General features: G+C 44.1%; 1 protein-coding gene across 6 annotated transcripts in view; it reads right to left on the bottom strand.

Moving 5' to 3' along the window:
- The window catches only part of slc8a3 (solute carrier family 8 member 3), a 508,557-nt gene that overhangs the window by 155,630 nt on the left and 331,053 nt on the right, over positions 1-21,874 (bottom strand). For 2 of the 6 annotated variants that reach the window (XM_041214562.1, XM_041214563.1), the window contains exon 2: positions 1,317-1,423. The exons of the other annotated variants lie outside the window; for them this stretch is intronic. In XM_041214562.1, coding sequence (XP_041070496.1) covers positions 1,317-1,423 — 107 coding nt within the window. The remainder of the gene's footprint in view (positions 1-1,316; positions 1,424-21,874) is intronic. 6 annotated transcript variants of the gene reach the window in all.

Raw genomic sequence — 21,874 nt, 5'->3', positions numbered from 1 at the left:
TGTCCCTTCCTGCTGCCACTCCTAATCCCTTGCGCTAGAAGTGAAGGAAATTCTGCTTGGTGTGTGTTTAATTTGCTGACAGCTCATGTTGGTCTGTGAGGCCGTCAGGTCTCAAGATTGAGTTATTGTGCTGAGAACTACTTGGAAAATGCTGCAGCAAAGGACTGCGTTGTCATAGTACTCATCAGAGAGTGCGCTCAGGCAAGATGGGGTTAGGACACATGCCCCTGTACCTGCCTGCTCCAGCTTTTGGAATAAACAGTGCAGCCTAGGTACTGTGAGCTAAGGGCAGTACGCACCACTCACACAGCAGAGCACTAGCCTCCCCTCATGCGACTTATCAAAATAATCCTCCCCTTCAGTTATTTGATCTGGAATTTGAAGAAATGGTGTGATGTTTTAATATTTCAAATTCGGTGGCTCTCTGCAGGACGAAAAATTAATTTTGGGCTGCAATTCCTTTTGCTCGGGATTCCCTCAGCCATGGTGTGGCCGAGAAGCCTTTCTGTTTCCAGGACACTGCACGCTTCTTGGCATCCTACTGTGTTTATTGAACACAGGGAAGCACCATCTTGATTTCATTGCTGGTACGTCAAGGTCTTTGTGCTTTCTTTACAGTGCAATGCTGCCAGTGGAGGTGGTCTGGGCCTTTGGGACAACACTCCAGTTTAAATGTGGTGTTCCTGCCAGCAGAGGCAAAACGCACCATCTCCAGAGATGCTGCTTGCCTCCTCCTGCCAAGGCTACAAATAGCTATTTCTTTCTGACAGTCCAGCAATGCAACAACCATAGTGTTAGGCTGTACATCCTTTGCCCCTCGCCAAAACTGAATGCCATGATTTGAACAGTGCAAATACGTGATGGTTCTCCCCTGTCACCCATGCAGCACTGTTCAGCTTGAACCAGCTCAGGTATATGTTTAATTATATCAAGGGTTCATATTATTCAGCTTGCAGGGACCAAAGTTGGACCAGCACACTGACACATGCTCATGGGCTGCACTTTCTACTGGGGCACAAGAGACTGTAAGCTGTTGGAAACAGGAAAAAGCACGGTTGTCATTTAAAAAAGGCTCAGAGTTGGCAGGTTATTGAAACGGTGATGGTGGGCCAGATGGGCAGCTCACTAATACACCAAGGTCGAAATGGGCGGCATGTGACAGATCTGACTGCGAGAGTGCAGCAGTGTTAAATATCTCTTGGGAATCAAGCAGTCAAACAAGACAAAGAGAGAGGGGGAGGGGGAAATAAGAGAAAGGGAAAGAAGGAAGGAGAGGAGGGTCTTCAGCAGTGGCTCATTCTGGGCGAGTACTCCACCTTTCTGTGAACTCATATCCACCATGCGGGGGTCCATCAGCTCAATGAAGAAACTCTTGTTTTTTTCATATTCCTCATCATCAATTATTTTGATCTGAGCTCTTTTGCTGCAAATGAAAAACAATAATGTCACAAGGGAAGGGAAAGGAAGGGGGGAGGGGAAGGAAAAGAATGGGTGGGGGAAGGGTGGGACCATGGGTGCAGTGATGGGTGAGTATCGCCAATAAGGGCAGTTCATTAGTATCCCAGAGCAGAGATTACATTGTCAGTGATGAACTGTACTATACCTGTGGACAAACAACAAACAAAACCTGGAAAGCTCCACTCTGGTGATCAGATGCATTTTGTGTATTAGTGTAACCAACACAGTAATATGTTTGTGTAAAGTTCCTCTGCCTGCTATTCTAACACAGACCAGTCTAAAATGTGTGGGCACCTCGCTGGGCTAAAATGCCGGCAAAGGAATTCACACTAATGTGTTGATGGTTCTCTCATGATCTCTCCCACAACGTGAGGCCTCCTCAGGATTAAGTCAGTCAAAATGCCGCTGCTATACAACACTCGTTAGTCAACACAATGGGCTACTAACTAGTTTCCCCCCCAGCAGATCACTGCTGGTACACTCTAATGGAAAACTCCTCCTATATTCGTTCAGAACTTAGTTAAACTTCCACCAGTTAAAAAAAATATTAAAAATAAAAATGCTTGAAGATAAAGTCCTCTCCTAAATTTCCAAAAGGTATATATATATTTAATTAGAACATAACATAACAACATTTATAGGAACTAATGGCAATAATCACCTCTTTGCATATATTTAGACCTGCTTTACAAGCCTCCCTTTAACATGCAATGATTATGTACATAACAGATAACAGATGTACAGCTGTTAGTAACCAGGCTAGAATTTGACTGAAAAGTTCTAATAAAGTCAGAAATCACTAGACCCTGAGTGAATTGGCAGTATGAATATTTAATACAGTATATATCCTGTCATCAGTTCAAGGTTGTAATCCTATCTTGGCATCCTGTCAGCTATCTTCAACCAATACAATAAACACACTGCAGAATGTTATCATAGATGTTGAATTGCTTGATGAGATTACTGGCTTTTTATCACTCTCCATCACCCTATACACAATTTGCATAGACTGTGTTATATTTCTTCAAAGCAGAAAGCCTTCAGAATAACTCTGGCAAGGGTTTGAATCAATTAAGAGTTGTATGAGCATACGAACATGTGGAATAGGAGCAGAAGTAGGTCATTTGGCCCCTCAAGCCTGCTCTGCCATCCAATAAAGATCATGGATGATCTGCTTGCGTTTTGAATTCCACATTCCCATCTATCCCCGATAACCTTTGATTCCCTTGCCTAACAAGAATTTACCTACCTCTGCCTTAAAAATATTCAATGACCCCGCCTCCACTGCCTTCTGAGGCAGAGTTCCAAAGTCACACAACCCTCAGGGAAAAAAAATTCTCCTCATCTCTGTCCTAAAACGGAAACCCCTAATTTTAAAACAGTGCCCCCTAGTTCTGGACTCACCCACAAGAGGAAACATCCTTTCCACGTCCACCTTGTCAATACCGTTTACGATCTTATACACTTCAATCAAGTCACCCTTCACTCTTTTAAACTCCACTGGATACAAGCCTAGTCTGTCTAACCTTTCCTCATAAGACAACCCGCTCATTCCAGATATGAATCCAGTAAACCTCCTCTGAACTGCTTCCAATGCATTTACATCCTTCCTTAAATAAAGAGGTCAAAACTGCACATGGTATTTGATGTGATGTCTCACCAATGCCCGGTATAATTGAAGCATAAAAATCCTACTTTTATGTTCAATTTCTCTTGTAATAAAGGATAGCATTCCATTAGCCTTCTTAATTACTTGCTGTACCTGCATACCAACTTTTTGTGACTCATGCACTAGAACACCTAGATGTCTCTGCACTTTGGAATTCTGCAGCTGTTCTCTGTTTAAATAATACTTTACTTTTTTATTCTTCCTGCCAAAGTGAACAACTTCACGTTTTCCCACATTATACTCCAACTGCCAGATTTTGGCCCACTCACTCAAACTATCTATAGCCATCTGTTACCTTATGTCCTTTTCACAACATACTTGCCTACTTACATTTGTGTCATCTGCAAATTTAGCTATCATGCCTTCACTCCCCTCATCTAAGTCATTGATATAAATTGTAAAATGTTGAGGCCCCAGCCCAAACCCCTGTGGAACTCCACTCGACACATCCTGCCATTCAGATAAAGACCCATTTATGCATACTCTCTGCTTTCTGCCAGCCAGCCAATCTTCTATCAATGCTAATATGTTACCCCCATGCGCTTTAATTTTACGCAACAACCTTTGATGTGGCACCTTATCAAATGCCTTCTGGAAATCCAAGTACAGTACATCTACAGGCTCCCCTTTAACCACAGCACATGTTACTCCTTCAAAGAACTCCAGTAAATTGATTAAACATGATTTCCCTTTCACAAAGCCATGCTGACTCTTTCCGCTTATCTTGAGCTTCTCTAAGTGCCCAGCTATAACCTCCTTAATGATCAATTCTAACACCTTCCCCATGATAGAGGTCAAGCTAACTGGCCTATAGTTTCCTGTTTCTGCCTCCCTTCTCTGCCTTCTTGCTACTTTTCAGTCTGATGGAACCTTTCCGGAATCTAGGGAATTTTGGAAAATGAACACCAATGCATCTATTACCTCATTAGCCACCTCTTTTAAGACCCTGGGATGAAGCCCATCAGGACCCGGAGACTTGTCAGCCTGCAGCTTCATCAGTTTGCTCAGTACTGCTTCCCTAGTGATTGTAATTTCACCAAGGTCCCTTCTCCCTTTCACCTCCTGACTTACAGCTATTACTGGAATGTTTTTTGTATCCTGCAAGGCCTGTCTCATTCCAGGCTTCATTACAGTCATGTTTCTGATGGCTACATAGCGCCCACTGCTGGCAAGTGAACTTCTGGATGCAGATGTTGGCTGGGACAGAGCCGGGCTGATCTGTAACATTCCCCTGGTGGAATACCTTATCGACAGTTTGGTGTCCAGGCTGACATATAATGAGCCTCTGGGCGAGGTATTCCAGCATGGACTACAGGGTTTAGGCATGAAGGGAAAAGGCACACACTCCAAAGCCATTGTATGTAAACAGTTGAATTCCTGTCCTTGGTTTAATATTGTGCCAAATAAAACATAGGATAGGCAATTACAGACCCTGAGATAAAAACAAAAAAACTGCGGATGCTGGAAATCCAAAACAAAAACAGAATTACCTGGAAAAACTCAGCAGGTCTGGCAGCATCGGCGGAGAAGAAAAGAGTTGACGTTTCGAGTCCTCATGACCCTTCGACAGAACTTGAGAGAGTTCTGTCGAAGGGTCATGAGGACTCGAAACATCAACTCTTTTCTTCTCCGCCGATGCTGCCAGACCTGCTGAGTTTTTCCAATTACAGACCCTGTACCGTTAAGAACCAATAAAGTACCAGTCAACCCATTAACATCGAAAGTAATACAAGGAACCTAATACACTCAAATTAACAATCAAATGGTCGGTTTTAATTATTGATTTATCACTGGCATTAAAAATACAAAAATCAAAGAGAAACACCCTCATTTATTGATCAACACCAACTTTCAGTTTAGATATCTGGGGCAAGTTCCTATGGGAGTGTAACGGGAATAAATAAGTATTGTTTCATATTTATGAAGTTTAACATTATTTGATAATAAAATGAAAAGCCAGGTCAGATTATATTCAGGTGTCTCACATCTCTATAAATGCATAAAATAAGTCAATTTAAAGGCCAGCGGTGGCTTGCTCACTATACGACATAAAGACGTGACATTAGCCACAGGCCTCTTTGACTGGTCTTGATACTTTACGGGCAGTGCAGACTGAGCTGCCAGGAACTGACAGCTTCTGACAGCAGGGTCGTGTCGTTGGCTTGCTCTGACTCAAGGGGGTCCCTACCTGTAGAAAGCAGTCGAAGGTACAACGTGTTAACTTTACAGGAACCAGCCAGTGGGCAATCCGTAGCCATGGTTTTATTCTTTTCATTTGATTGGGAGGATGAAGGATGTGCAATGGCACTCTCTGCTCTTAGTTGGGTCAGTTGCAGAGTAAAGCTCTCTCCTTTGTGCCTTCAAAGGTGTACTTTTTAGCAAGAACATCAAAAGAATCGAGCACCCCTACTAAAATTCCATGCAGCCCTCCTCCTCAGATTGCCGATTTGCGGGCAGTTTGTGCTGTAGGCAGCTTCAAACACCCTCCCGGTTGTCAGTATGAGGGAATCTTAACTCATTTGGCATAAGACTCTTAAAATTTAGACATAAACCATCAGCCTGAGCCAGGGGTCGGCAGCCTGAGACTCATTAAGGACTCGTGCAACTGCTGACCTCAATCCATTAACTCATTATTTATATTTCGAAAATAGTTATTGAAATGTGTTCCTGATTAAAAAGAGCATCAGGCATCTGAAAATCTCCTTGCCAATGGATACTTAAACACATAACAGCCAGAACTTGTGACAGGTTTAATCACAAAAATACGAAATTCTATCAAAACACCCAGGGATCAAAAATAATGATGAATTACAGTTGCACTGTATTTCTAAGCAAAATGACATCATGCGCCATCGCTTATCACCCACAGATATTGATGGCAACTAAGTAGCTTGTTTCATTTTCTTAAATGCTTATGAACATTGTATGTGTGTGAAAGTGTTATTCGTTTAACAACCTTTTTGTTAAAAAAATCCTTTAAAATGTTTTTGGCAATCAAATGACCACTTTCAATGATATTAATTCATGTATGTTTATGAGCATCAGTGAAAAGATGTTGCACAGAAATCTAAAAGTGAAGCCCTGTCCTGTTTTTCATGACAGGAGTAACTGCACTGCGGCTCTTACGATATTGCATTTTTGATTGCATTTTGAAAATGGCTCTTCATGTTATTAAGATTGCCGAGCCCAGGCATAGAGAGTTTAATATCAAGGTCCTGAAAGGAAAATAAAACCCCTTGGCCGGGATTTTCAGTGCCTGCTGGCATTGGGCATGTTCAGTGGTTTCGGCGGACAATATGGCACCATCGGTTTCAAAGGGGCGCGAAAGCAGCTTGTGATCGTCCGCTCTGCCCGCTGATGGCGGCTGTGTTTCCCGCTATTGCGGACATCGGGCACCTCACTGTAATACATCAGCATATCATGAAAGGCCAGCCCGCCGGACTCATCCCCCCAACTCCACCCACTGGAACGTCCGCCCATGTTGGTGGGAAAACACGCCGACGTGTTGCACAACAGCACATAAGTGACGTGCACCTAGCTTGTCTGCCTACCTTGCTGCAGTCAGCACTCGCAGTCATTAGCACCCGGCCTCACAGGCAGCACCACATCACTTTTAGGGGGGCTCATGAGCAGGTCTCTACCTACCAGATCAGCCATATGTGGGTGGCTTTTCAATGGCTGCAGGGCTAGGGCTTGTTTGGGGAAGGGAAAGAAGTGGCCTCAGGCAAGGGAAGGGCCTGTACTGGGAAAGGAGGGTATCCCAGGGTGTGTGTGGGGGCACATGTTGATCTGTGCAAGTGGCCTCAAGATGGTGAGGGCTGAGGAGGCAGCCTCCAGAGGAGATGAGGCCAGATGGAGATGTGAGGCTACGTGTGTGAGAATGGGTGGTGATGTCCCTTGAGCCGGCAGTGAGTGAGATGCCAGTGAATGTGCAATGGGCTTGAGTGTGTGAGTTTAGAGTGATGAGATGGTTGCCATACCCTGGCTGCACGGATGAGATCATTCATCCTCTATCTGCATTGGATGGCCAACCTCTTCTGTGCAGCATTGGCACTGACCACCACTACCACACCTGCCATGCTGGATTGGTGATGCCGCTGCCCATCCTGCAGCCAGAGCGGGGGCTAGAGGACATCACAGCAGGCCTCCATGGTGTCCACAGGGCATTCCAGTGATGTTTCATTTAACCTGGGGCTGAGGTCTTTTTGCCTTTCGTGGACATCTTCCCTGCAACAGTCGTGGGCTGGAAACACTGAGAGGTGTGCGGGTGGCTGGACTATAAATATGGCGCCTGGCATGATGAAGCAGTGAACTGGTGGTATGGTGGGTGAATGAGAGCCTGCCCATCAATGAAACACGTGTTTCATGGGAATGCATAAATAACGCAGCGGGTTCGGGATGATACAGTGTGAAAACTCACCATCATGGCCGGCAGGTAAAACATCGTTTTACCCACTTGCTACTGCACTTAGTGCAAATCTGGGGCGCTTCCGCCCTTTGTTTTAGCCCCTTCTTCCACACAGTTTGGAGAAAATATTGTTGGTGGGGATAGAAAAATGCAGACAGTTAGCAATCAGTTTGAAATGGTTGGGGTGGAGGGGGGAGGTGGCGCTGCTGTAGGGCTGGGGGAAGGGTCCCACGTTTGTTGAATCTTTACCAGTGCAACAAAGGGCCTGATGATTGAGTCCAATCTAATGGAGGAAAGGTACAAGTTAACACCACACATGGTCCAGGTTCAATATCCCAAAGAGCTTTGCCAAAGAAAGTTCAGGGATGTGAAGGAACCTGTCAGTATTGGAAGGGTGAACAACATCTACAGCCATAGACAGACTTGTCTTGGTCCCCGGCAGGAAAAAAAACATCCACGGAGCATCTTCATCACAATGTGATGCGATAACATTTTACTGATCACGCTTCACGAAGTGGCCGGAATTTTATGGGAGTCATAGAGCATGCTGGGACACAGGGTGGGGCAAACAAATCAGGCAGGAGGACGGGGGGAATGACAGGCCAGTCGCCTTGCCATTGGTATCTTACCCATAGGCCGCACATCCTCCCCCCCCCTCCCCATCCCACCCTTCCCACCCCGGCTACAAGGATCGTCCCTTCAGAAACACCCACCTACCCTAACCAATTAATCCCCTCCACTCCCCAAGCCCAACTCGCCGAGGCCTGCCTCACTGACCCAGGCGACCCTGACCCCGCTCACCTGAGATCCAGGACCTGCTCCATCGCTGGCCGTTCCTGCCTCATTGCCGGTCCTCCAATTGGCTGAGAGTTCCTGGAGTCGGGACCTCGACCCTTAAAGGGACAGGTACCCCGACGCCAGACAGTTAATTGACTGCTGCGCGTAAAATCAGGTTGGGGCTTCCAGAAAGGGCCAAGACGGGGTTGGCTTCTGGCCAGTGGATGGGGCACAAGTTTAGTATTTTTGGGAAGTGATACGAGGGATCGTGAGGAAGAACATTTTAATACAGCGAGAGGTAATGACCTGGAACTCCCTGCCCACAAGGGCAATGGAAGTGGAGGCAATCAATGATTTCAAAAGGAAATTCTGGGAGTGTGAAGGAAATAATAGGACCGAGTGGAGGAATGGGACTGACTGGATTGCTCTGTGGGGAGCAGGCACAGACTCGAAGGGCCGAATGGCCTCCTTCTGTACCATAGATGACTCTATGACCACCACCACCCCCTGTAAAACCCTGGCCAATGCTTGGCAAGCGCAAAGGCAAGTATTTGCTAAAGACTTCCTGTCAATTGATCCTGCCCCTGAGCATCATTCGCTTTTTAAAGAGGTTACTCTACACGAGGGAGTTGATGAGGATGCTGGGTGAAATTAGTGTGAGCAGTATCAACCAGCCACTGAAGTGAGAGCATGTTAAATATAGGTAAAATGAGAATACAAAAACCTGATTCCCTTGTTTAGTTTACAAAAGCTGCACATTAATTTCCATCGAAGGAGTTAGCTACTGGAGACAACCATAATTCTCACATTTGCCAAGACAAGCTATACACTGGAAAGGTTTTATTGGCTGAAAGCTGAAATCTGGAGATTAACCCATTTCTTTTTATTAAACTGGAGTCTTTGGTCTTACGGCAGGGACTTACTGTATAACAAAATGGCAGAGCTGGGGAAAATCATATGAAGAAAACAGGAAGATAAGTGCACAGAGGGGTCAGGAATAATGAATAACTGAATAAAGGTTAATGCATAGCAATATCATAAATATGGATTTCCTCTGTTCACTATTTCTACCCTTTCGACACTATAAGAAAGCCTCATAAATATATTGATGGTGTTGCTGCACAAATTCAAAAGACTTGCTCTCCCAATGCTAGTTTTTATTGATCGATTCATTGTTCCTATCTCCTGAACTTCCTTCTGGGATACCATATCTTAGTACATGTGGGCTAGAGTTCTGCCCCCAGATTGTGTCCTGGAATAAATAATCCTCTAGTTTTCCCTCTTCATGCCCATCCTTTCCCATTTTCCCAGGTACAGGACTTTCATTGTTGCCTTCCCAAAATCAGGAATGTAACATGCATGAAATGCAGGGCCAGGGAGAGAAACCATGGGGCCCGACACTTCTCCTCTTTCCTGGCCTGTTATTCCCGTGCACCCCCTCCCCCCACCACTTTAGCCCTCCCCCTCACAAACTTCAAGTCCCCCGAATTGGGAAACATAGTCACAGTGGGGCTGAACTGTTTTATATAGGTTGATCAAAACTTCTTGGCTTTTATACTCTGTGCCTCCATTTATAAAGCCCAACGAAAGCTCAGGTTTCAGTATGATGCATTTTACAACCGCAGCTTTGTCAGACAGTTACACATAACTTGGCCATTCATGTTATGCAACCAGCTCCGTTTCTTTGAACCTGGCCCTATGCACTATCCAGACAGCAGCATCCAAAAAATTTGACCTTCACAAGCACAGCAAGCAACAATCCAATGTGCAAGTAAGAATTTCTTGAACTAACAGTGACATATTCTACTGGCACGTGATTCCTGGTTTCACTTCCAAGTTTAAAAATGGCAAAACCTTCCAGTAAATTAGCAACAACCTATTCACATGCAATCGTGTGCTGTTTCTATCCACACAAGTGGCCTTTGTGAACAGAAAAATTACACTTTGCATTGAGTGATAAATATTTTCTCATTTTAAATTGAAACTCACCAGACTTACAAATACCCAGCATGAAGCATATAATAGGAGAGCAAAGTACTGCAGGTGGTGGAAATCTGAAATATAAACAGAAAATGCTGGAGATACCCAGCAGGCCAGGCAGCATCTGTGGAGAGAGAAACAGAATCAACGCTTCAGGTCCACGATCTGCACTAGTTCTGCAAGAGGTCACTGACCTCTGTATCTCTCTGCACAGATGCCGCCAGATGTGCTGAGCATTTCCAACACTTACTGTTTCTACTGGAGTTAAATTAACCCCTTTTGCCAGCCCCCCAAAAAGCCGTCAGACTTTTTGTGAGCCTTTCATTCATCTTCAGCAAGAAGCCCAACAGCAGCTGCCTGGGATTTGGTTTGACACAACATTAAATTAAAGACCTGGGATAACAGAATCAGGCTCCCTATTCCCTTCCCAAAGGTGCAGATGGTGGACTACTCATCTTCCCATTAGTAACTCAGTGTTTCTCTAACGGCAATTATGGTTGTATTAATCTGTATCAGTTCCCTGCTGTGGGATCCACACTGACTAAACAACACAATGTATTAGTCAGAGCTACCTGTGACTCAATGCAACCTCGTGTCATTGATATGTTACTTGTACTGCAGCCCTGAGCTGCACACTGTGGCTTAATTTGCACTTCTCTTGTTGATGAATACTGTTGCCTATTTCCTATAAGTAAAAGATTTATAATATATATGCATTTATATTACACATGCACACACATACACGCACAAACAAACACACACGAATACATGCGGCCGCACACATATATGCACACTCATATACACACTCTCACGCATACATATAAGCACACATACACACACACACTCACACAAATACAAGCATACACACATGCACATGCACACATACACACACTCTCACACACACACACACGTGCACACACACATATAAGCACACATTAAGGGGAGGTCATGTCTTACCAATTTGATTGAATTTTTTGAAGAGGTGACCAGGTGTGTAGATGAGGTAAATGCATTTGACATAGTCTACTTGGACGTCAGCAAGGCTTTTGATAAGGTCCCACATGGGAGACTGATAACGAAGGTAAGAGACCATGGGATCCATGGCAATTTGGCAAATTGGATCCAGAATTGGCTGCGCAGCAGGAAACAGAGGGTGATGGTCGAGGGGTGTTTTTGTGACTGGATGCCTGTGTCCAATGGGGTTCCACAGGGACCGGTGTTGGGTCCCTTGCTGTTTGTGGTATATAAGAATGAGTTAGACTTGAACGTAGGAGGGTTGATCAGTCAGTTTGTGGATGACACAAAAATTGGTGGGGTGCTAAATAGTAAGGAGGATAGCCTTAGATTACAGGAGGATATAAACAGGCTGGTCAGATGAGCTGATCAGTGGCAAATGGAATTTAATCCGGATAAGTTTGAGGTGATGCACTTGGGCAGGACAAACAAGGCACGAGAATACATGATGAATGGTGGGACCCTGGGAAGTACCGAGGATCAGAGGGACCTTGGTGTGCATGTCCACTGGTCCCTTAAGGTAGCGGGACAGGTAGATAAGGTGGTTAAGAAGGCATATGGGATACTTGCCTTTATTAGCCGAGGCATGGAATATAAGAGCAGGGAGGTTATGCTGGAACTGTATAAAATGCTGGTTAGGCCACAGCTAGAATATTGTGTGCAGTTCTGGAATTCACATTATAGGAAGGATGTGATTGCACTAGAGAGAGTGCAGAGGAGATTTACCAGGATGTTGACTGGGCTGGAGAGCTTTAGTTATGAGGAGAGATTGGATAGACTGGGGTTATTTTCCCTGGAGCAGAGGAGATTGAGAAGGGACATGATTGAGGGGCATAGATAGGGTAGACAGGAAGGAACCTTTCCCCTTGGTGGAGGGATCAATAACCAGGGGGCTTAGATTTAAGGTAAGGGGCAGGAGGTTTAGAGGGAATGTGAGGAAGAATTTTTTCACCCAAAAGGTGGTGGTAATCTGGAACTCACTGCCTGAAAGGGTGGTAGAAGCAGATACCCTAATAACATTTAAGAAGTATTTGGATGTGCACTTGCAATGCCATGGCATAAAAGGCCATGGGCCTAATGATGGAAAATGGGATTAGAAGAGTTAGGTACTTATTTGACTGGCGCAGACTCAATGGGCCAAAGGGCCTTTTTCTGTGCTGTAGACCTCTATGACATACACGCACACACACATGTATATACACACACACACACACACACACACACACATGCACACACGTGCAAACACACACACGCACACACACACACTCACACATGCACACACGTGCAAACACACACACGCACACACACACACTCACACATGCACACACGTGCAAACACACATGCACACACACTCTCACACATGCACACATGTGCAAACACACATGCACACACACACTCTCACACATGCACACACATGCAAACACACACACACACATATGTAGGTTCTTTTATCACTTGTACTTGTTGCGTATTATCTCCAACCTAATATGTGTTTGCTGGTGTCAGACACACTGATTATTTCTATCTCTGGCAAATGTTCATTATAGTTCAATAGGTGGGGAAAAGAACAGCAGCAGCCTATTTTTTCAGGACCTGGGTTTGTATTCTTTCTCAGTCGGCTGGATTGAAGCTCATTTCTCTCTCTTTTGAGCTGGCTGTAAAAGCATATATGTTAAACTAGAAAATCAATGGAAGCTGATCAATAGCCGGGAAAAGCTGACACAGATCTATGATTTGTTGTTACATAGAATCTTTCAAACCTGAAACAGATCATTCGGCCCAATTGGTCTATGTCAGCGTGTTCCACATGAGTTTCTTCCCATCTTGCTTTATTTCAACCCTATCAACAAATCCTTCTATTTCATTCTCCTTCATAAGATCCTAAGAACATAAGAAATAGGAGCAGGAGTAGACCATTCCGCCCCTCAAGCTTGCTCTGCCACTCACTAAGATCATGGTTGATATGAATTGTGGCCTCATTGCTACTTTCCTGCACACTCCTTCAACCCCATAACCCTTCACTCCCTTGTCGATTAAAAGTTGTCCAAAACCACCTTGAATACATTCAATGGCCCAGCATTCACTCCTCGCTGGGGCAGAGAATTCATCATACTAATGACTCTGAGAGAAGAAATTCTTCCTCATCTCTGACTTAAATGGGAGACCTCTTATTTATAAACTGTGTCCCCTAGTTCTAGGCTCCCCCAAGCTCCTAGCACCCACCCTGCCAGGTCCCCTCAGAATCTTTTATCTTTCAATAAGATCACCTCTAAACTTCAATGAGTACAGGCCTAATCTACTCAACCTTTCCTCATGCAACAATACTTATCTAAGTAAGTACTTCATGTACTTAACTTTACTCCCTTTAAATACATCTCTGCCACTTGCCTTTTTTTATTCGTGGGATATGAGCATCTCTGACATTTATTGTCCATCCCCAACTGCCCTTGACAAGGTGGTAGTAAGCCACCTTCTTGAACTGCTTCGGTCCTTGTGCAGGAGGAGAGAGAGTTCCAGGATTTTGACCCAGCAATGGTGAGGGAACAGTGATATGTTCCATTACACTCCTGACTTGTGCCTTGTAGATGGTGGACAGGCTTTGGAGAGTCAGGAGATGAGTTACTCATCACATGAATCCCAACCTCTGACCTGATCTTGTATGGTCAGTATTTATTTGGCTAGTCCAGTTAGGTTTCTGGTTAATGGTAACCACCAACCAACCCCCACCCCATACCCTGACAGGATGTTGATGAAGTTATGCTGAACCTTCATAAAGCTCTCATTAGGCCACAACTAAAATATTGCCTCCAGTTCTGGTCTCCGCACTTTAGGAGAGAAGCGAGGATCTTTGAGGGGATGCACAGGAGATTTGCCAGAATGGATCCAGGGATGAAGGGTTGTAGCTAAGGTTTGATTGGAGAAGCTGGGGTTCTTCTGTGGAGTAAAGGAGGTTGTGAGGAGAGATCTGATAGAGATGTGCATAAGTATGGCAGTTTTAGATAGGATAAACAAAGGAAAAGCTGTTTCCATTAGCTGATAGTGCAAGGACTAGGGCACACAGATTTAAAGCTTTAGACAAAAGATACTGAGAGTTGGGAGGAAGAACTTTTTTACACAGCTATGGCTCAGTTGGTAGCACTCTTTCCTCTGAGACTGAAGGCTCTGGGTTCAACAGCATTGAAGGAGTGCTGCACTGTTGGAAGTGCCTTCTTTTGGATGAGATCCTAAACCAAGGCCTGGTCTACTCTCTAACATGGATATGTAAGAGTCCAAGGCACTATCCTGAAGAAGAGAAGCAGGGTTCTTACTCATGCCCTGGCCAATATTTATCCCTCAATCAACATCACTAAAACAGATGATCCGGTCATTTTCACACTGCTGTTTGTGGGAGCTTGCTGTCCGCAAATTGGCTATCATGTTTCCTACATTGCAATCGTGACTAGACTTCCAAAGCAATTCATTGGCTGTGAAGTGCTTTGGGATATCCTGAAGTTGTGAACTGTAATACAAATGTAAGTCTTTCTTACCTGATCTTCCAAAATGCAACACATCACACTTACTTACATTGAGATTCACTTGCCATTGACATGCCCTTTCTGCCAGTTCATTGAACTGATTGTCTAGTGGGGTGAAGGGCTTGTCATAGTATAAGCTGCAGGCATACAAAGGTTTTGGGAGAGAGTTCTACAGTGCAAGGTTGAGGTGGTTGGAGGCTCATTGACTCAGTAAAGAGAGTGGGTGATGAACAAAATGGCCCGACTTGGAGGCTCAGTAGCAATGCCCTATATACCATTCACTGCATTATTTCAAGCTCTATATATGTTTCCATATAAGTGTACCATCAGCATGATATCATTGTAATGGTTGATGCTGTTAATCCAATCCTCATCTAATTCCCTGTTCTGAGTTCCAGAAGTATCAAATATTAAGTGAAAAAAATTAATCAAACTATGCTCCCAACCTTCAAACCACCCCTATGACATATTGCTTTGGACATTTCTCATAGAACTGATGCATTGCACTACCCAGTATTGAACCATTGTAATGAAACACCGCACAGGGAACAAACCAATCTCATTCTGCCCGTAATGTTGGACAATAAGGGCACAAAGAAAATTAACAATTCCAACAGGAGTCAGATAGAACCCCGAACTGCTGAGCTCACTGTGGTCTTCCCAGAACCAAAATAATCTCATTAATTGTTTCAGTATACGAATACAGCTCTTGTCATTCAAATACAAGCAATGCTAACCTGGTCACTGAAATGCACTAACAATCCCTATCCAGCTGTTTGAGTATTAACAGCTCCTGTCCAGCGGCTCAAGCACTAATAGCCCCTGTCCAGCTGCTAGAGTATTAACACCCCTGCCCAGCTGCTCAGTGACTAACAGCCCCTATCCAGCTGTTCGAATAAGATTGCCCTGTCTACCTGTTCGAGTGCTAACAGCCCCTGTCCACCTGTTTGGCTACTAACAGCCCTTGTCGAGCTGTTCGATTATTAACAGCCCATGTCCAGTGGCTCGAGTACTAACAGCCTCTGTCCAGTTGTTTGACTACTAACGATCACAGTCCAGCTGCAAGAAGTACAACTGTGTGGATTTTAGGCCGAGTTTACCTGTGGAGTCTTTGATCTGATCAGCCTGTTGATGGCCACTGTCAAGGCTTATACCAGGAAAAAACAGTCAGCCAGGATCCCAAGGGCTGTCTCTTGCCTGTGCCTCTGTATTCTAGCAAGAGGTCACTGTCATCAGAGGTGGAGGGCGGGAAAGAGAGGAGGGGAAAAGAAACTAAACTTGCCAGCACCCAGCCAGTACTTCACGCTTTCTCCCACTCACACACGTCCAGAAGTCACCACACGGACACAGGCCAGTGGGCCCATCCAATCTGTATTGGCTTTTATCTTGAACAACAGCAAATAGTTCCAATGGCATTTTCACATGTCTTTAGGACCTTTTTATTCATTCACCTATACAATCTAACCTAGTTTCTGTCTCAACCTCTATACCGAGAAGTGAATTCTTCTCCTGCTCTCTGTTCTCAATCTGTTACAATTAATCTTCTATCCACGGCCCCTCATTCTTTATCCCTCACGTATTACAAACACCCTGCTTCCATCTATACTGTCCCATCCTTTCACAACTTTAAATACTCCAATCCCAGTTGACCCGTAATCTGCTTTATACGAATACTTTAAACTTTGATGATGTCCTGCCTTGACCTTCATCTAGATTCCTCAATAGATAAATAACAAGCTCTGCTTAGGGGGCTATTGCATGGTATTTGAAGTTAACTAAAGATTTGATTCATTTTTCAGTTTTTACTTCTCATAGACAAGATTGAAAACCCACACAAGTGCATCACCCTCATCTGTGACCTTCTGTACTTTATTTCTCTCCGAGGCCTCGCTGTTTCATGACTATTTTATTGAAGTCATCAAGTGTTGACAGTTCCTTCTCTTAAGTCAACTGCAAATTTTTTGGATGGTTTATTGGGAATTTTTGAAAGGGACTTGGTGATCTATGAAAATGGAAACTGCCTTTTCAACTTGTAACAAGCTCAAGGGCTTCATGGAGGCACATGATTGAAGACAGTGCCAGTGAAAGGAGCCTTCAGATAGTCAGTAAATATCGACTAACCTACAAAGTTATATTGTTCATGGGTGAACGTCAATCAACATTCTTCCTTCTCCGTCGTAAGGGTACTTTTCGAATTAGCAAAAGGCACTCAATGGTGGAGCACATGGAATCTACTTTATCAATACAGGTCGAGTATCCTTTATCCAACCCCTCGGTACCGATCATTTCAGATTTCAGATAATTTTGGTTTTCGGATGCGCCATATAGACCTAGGCCTACTTACATTTCACTGGCCGAAGCCTAGGCTAGCTATAGCATAAAGTAATTAAAATGGCTAGAAAAGTAAGATGTATCATTAACAAATACAGGGGACCTGTAATAAGTTCCCACCATCTGCAATTCTGCTTATAGGAGAGGGTAAACAGTGCTGACAAACAACTAGACTTCCTGCTGTAAAGGTCGGGTGCAGTTGATGAGGTTCGTGTCTGCTCGGGTCACAAACTTCCCGCGGTAAAAGGTTGATGAGATTCAAAAAAAGTGCAGTTTTTGGATGTGTTCGGTTTTTGGATTTATAATAAAGGATATTCGAACTGTATCTTGTGTGGGTGATCAGCCAAACCGGGCGCAGACCAGCTCTCATTTTCTAGATCTACCTTTTGAGGCCAGTGAAGCACCACTGTAAACCGTATGCTCCTTTAGGCACCATATTTTGCCTAAATCGAAGGAACATGCCACAGATAGGATCTTATGACATACCCATTCCTAAATCCCTTGAAAACAGTCTACTCACGTAAAGAGCTGTAGCTGTTTATGCCGAAGCTACTTCCCTCAAACAAGACTGCCTAGCTTAACTGTTCTCGAATCCTTTGAAGAGGAGACTTTGTTCACTATTATCTTTCAATACAATAGTTAGTAGATCTCTCTGCCCAGGTTTATTATCCTAGCCACTAAAGTTATACTTTAACCAGTCATGGCTGATATCATGACTGTCACTTACATTCTGACAGAAGGACATGTTGTAACACTATGATTTCTTCTCATCATTCTTTCAAGTCATTCTGTTTATACTGGAAACTTTGTTGCTCCACGGAGGAAGGATTTTCAATTATTAATCCTTCGCTCCTCAAGACGTCCAACATTATATTGTCCCCACCTAAAAGAACAGTAAGCTCATACCAGCAATATGTGTAGGTTGATAGCCTTCCAGCTGGAAATCTGGATGGCAAAATCTCCTTAGCTGCTACCTTGTACGAGAAAGGTCGAATGACTGAATATCTGCTTCTGCCTAAGATGGACTAATCCTTTACCAGGGACTGGGCCTTTTAAAAGAGTTTTGTATCCAGTTACAGTCTATTGCAAAGTTAACATATAATTGTTCATTGTACAAAATACTTTATTGATATTCTCTTTGCTGTATCCTGGCTGCTAAGTCATGCTTGGAGGAAGGAAGAATTGATATAATGCCTCATTGTGTCTTGATTTGCTTCAATTAACCTCTTTGTAAGACTGTTATTGTATAGACAAACACAACAATCATTCCTGTGCATAACAGAAATGACACAAATGCTGAGTTTTTATTTTCATTGGTGCTGATTGAAGGACAGTTGTTTGTCCAGGACATTAGGAGGATGTCTCGCTCTTCTTTAGAGACCAGCTCAAGGTCTTAAATGCAACCTGAATCACTGGAATAGGTGGATATGGACTCAACTTGGATAATTCATTACACCACCTGAGTACCAGTCTTTTTCCTTCTGAAATCACTATAAAGAGCACCAATGCACAGCTTCTTTCTGACACACAGATGGTTTTTCAAGCGATGTACAGAAAATAATGATCGCCTTAACAAAAAATAATGATGACCAACTCCAAAACACATAGACCCACACTCACTCAGACAAAAAGGGACAGGTTGGTTCAATAAACAATATGAACATATGCCATCATCTTCAGAGCATAAGGCGAGCGATGCATCTCCAAACAAGGTAGGGGAGTCTCTGTGCTCGCTACCTCATATCCCATTGAAACTCTTCTCATTAGTTAAGCTTCTAGGTTTGGTTTTCCTTTTCAAGATACAGTACGGCACAAGTGGCAAATTATAATAAACTGTAAGCTGTTTGCTAATGAAATTTGATGCACCTTGGCACATGCTCGCAATGCAACAGAACTAAGTACGTGAGCCAGTCCTGGGAACTTCATCTTTCTGACGTTCTACGATAAGGAAACAATCAAACAATCTGTTTGGAGATTGTCCTTAGGTAACCCTGTCTACTCTCTATTGAGTATGATAACTGGATCCTCAGCTGGATGGTGAAGTACGAAACTATACACAAGTCCTTTTCTTAACTGTTCCTTTATTTACAGAATGCAGCATTACATATATCTGCCTTCTACTTATCAACCCAGTGCCCTAGCAGTCCTTCATTACATGTGCTCGATACTTGACCAATCAATAACCTTAACAATACAATTAACATAAAATTAACAAGTATCCATCTCCATCTCTTCTTCATTCCCGCTCCCTAATATATGAGGTTCCGCATATGCATTCCCTCACACAAAGGGAACAAGACGAAGCACACCTTAGGCCGACGATTCCAGGTGGAGACATTGGCCCAGGTTTTGCTGTCAAAGTTATGGAAAAGCTGATGGTTCTCATTTATTGATAAATGCTAGAGAAACGTCAGGCAAGGAGCAAATGTGCGGTTAAATGTAGATATCCAAAAGGCTAAGTATTCTTTTCATAACATATTAAATGTTAGTGATTGCCAAACAACTTCGCTGGAACTGAAAATGAACTATTCCAAGTATGGAGCCTCATTCCTTGGCTTTTCTGAATTTTTTGGTGAGATTTTAAAAATGTAAAATTTTAATAATTTTTCTTACTTTTTCTTTCTGTCTTTTCTCTCTCTACATCTAACCTTTCTTCCCCTCAACTTATTTCCCTTCCTGAGCCTGATCTGACATTGAACTCACTCTCTTAATCATCCTCCTTCTCAGTCCTTGTACTGTTTATGTCCCAACCTTTCCATCTCATTGGTTAAGGATATACATAGTTGCTGGCCCTGTTCCCTCAGGCTCCTGAAGCCCTGCTTCCCTCACTGCTCTGTCATAAGCTTGTACTTTCAGCAACTTTGGGGGCATAGGTGCTTTGAGCTGAAGGGTGCAGGGCTGAGTCTAAATAACAGCAGATGCCGTCAAGTGCCCTGGCCCACGATAACTTCTGTGGCTACTGGAGGTTTTGAGTCCTGCACTCTAGACCTTAGAGGAAACTGCAAGACACACAGGAAAAAAGGAAAGGAGATAATGTGCATAAGAAATAAACACAACACTAGATATTTAGCAAAAGACAGAAAGACATATACAGAAATTCCATGAGAAACGTAGTGATAGGGTTAAATTAAGCAGGGTGGGAAGAGGCTCGTGTGGAACATAAACAATGACACACATCAGTTGAGCCAAATGGTCTGTTTCTGTAGTGTAAAAATGTTTCGTCCTTCATGCGTGCTCTGCCTGAAGGCAGATCCCTGGCTCATTGCTGATGTTTCATCCTGAACCACTTTCTTGATAGTTTTTGCGAGTGGCAGCATGCCACGAGGTCAGGGACAGCACGAGGAGGTAGGTCCCAAGTCTACCTCAGCCAGAACAGGGATGGAGCCCACGCTGTTGGCATTGTCTGAACCACATGCTAGCCATCTAACCGACTGAGCTAACCAAACCCCATTGTAAATACAATGACTGGGATTTTCCAACCCTCCGTGGGTGAGGTGGTGCCCCAGCCAGGAGGCCATTGACTTGCGGCGGGACCGGAAGATCCCAGCGGCGGGTGGGTGCGGAAAATCTTGCCCTGTGAGTTCCCAGAAGGAAAAAAACAGTAAAAACTGGGAAATAAGAGTACTCGTCTGAACTGGTTTTTCCTTCTGGGTTACTAATAATTCACAGAATGCATCACTGGGTGTCTGGTTACATTAAGTATGCAACTTGGAGCCCATCATCAGCTTTGTCAGTTTTGGTTTCTGGACAATTCTGTTACTCAGCTTAAAGTAGCGTGTAGCATGTGCCCCTGTTGATGCCACATGGTCCATGCACACGTCACAGCCACATTCCCAATTAAATCCCAAACTCAGTTCTTACACCCAGCTAACTTACACAAACTCACCAGTAAATCTAACAGGCTTGCAGGGTCACTGTGGAATAAACAGAATTGGAGACCTTGCATCAGAGTCTGCGCAGGACACTCGCACATGACTCCCCAAATTAATGGCACGCTTACGATAACCATTGTTCTATCAGTGAAAGTGACAGTTTTAAGATGAACTGCTTCTTAACTCTTAAGCAATTCAGAAACACTTTCCTGAACGGAGGCTCAGGGTCAGAGGAGGGCCAAGCCAAAAATGGCCCCTGCTGGCTGGTATGCCAATTCTCCTGCTCTAGCTTGCCTCGGGCGCAGCAGAGCGGAAGAACTGACACACCAGGAGGTATTGAGGCAGGATCGAGGGCTGGCAGGGCTACCTGCCTGCACAGCAGCAGTATGAACCTTACTGAGTTTAAATAAGGGTGAACAACTGGAATTTTCCAATTGGCCTCCAGATTCTTGCAGGCAGTGGGGGCCAGTTTAGGTGTCTGGAGGTGAACATCACTGGGGTCCAGACAGGCCTAGAGGCTGTCCTTGCCTGCCAGGGTGCAGAAGCAGTCATAAACTGTCCTGCAGAGGGGTTCCCCCTCTTCACAGTGGTGGCCTGGTAGCTAAATTTTATATTTACAATAAAGTTGGAGAAAGGGCTCCATTTTTGAAGCTCCCTCTCTCTTTCTTACCCATTAAAACCCACTGCTCTCTTAAGCTGGAAGGTCTCTGACTGGCCTGCTGGTTTCAAAAGCCCGCCCACTATCCTTAATTGGATGACAAACCTGTCTCCAGGCAAGTAATTGGATGCCCTGTGGAAAATCACAGTTGAGTGACTTTTCCCCCCTCCACCCACAACAGGGGTGGGTTCA

Source organism: Carcharodon carcharias, chromosome 20, assembly GCF_017639515.1.
Source record: "Carcharodon carcharias isolate sCarCar2 chromosome 20, sCarCar2.pri, whole genome shotgun sequence".
NCBI classification, from domain to species: domain Eukaryota; kingdom Metazoa; phylum Chordata; class Chondrichthyes; order Lamniformes; family Lamnidae; genus Carcharodon; species Carcharodon carcharias.
The sequence above is the reverse complement of the archived record's forward strand: the minus strand, read 5'-3'. Positions and strand labels throughout refer to the sequence as shown.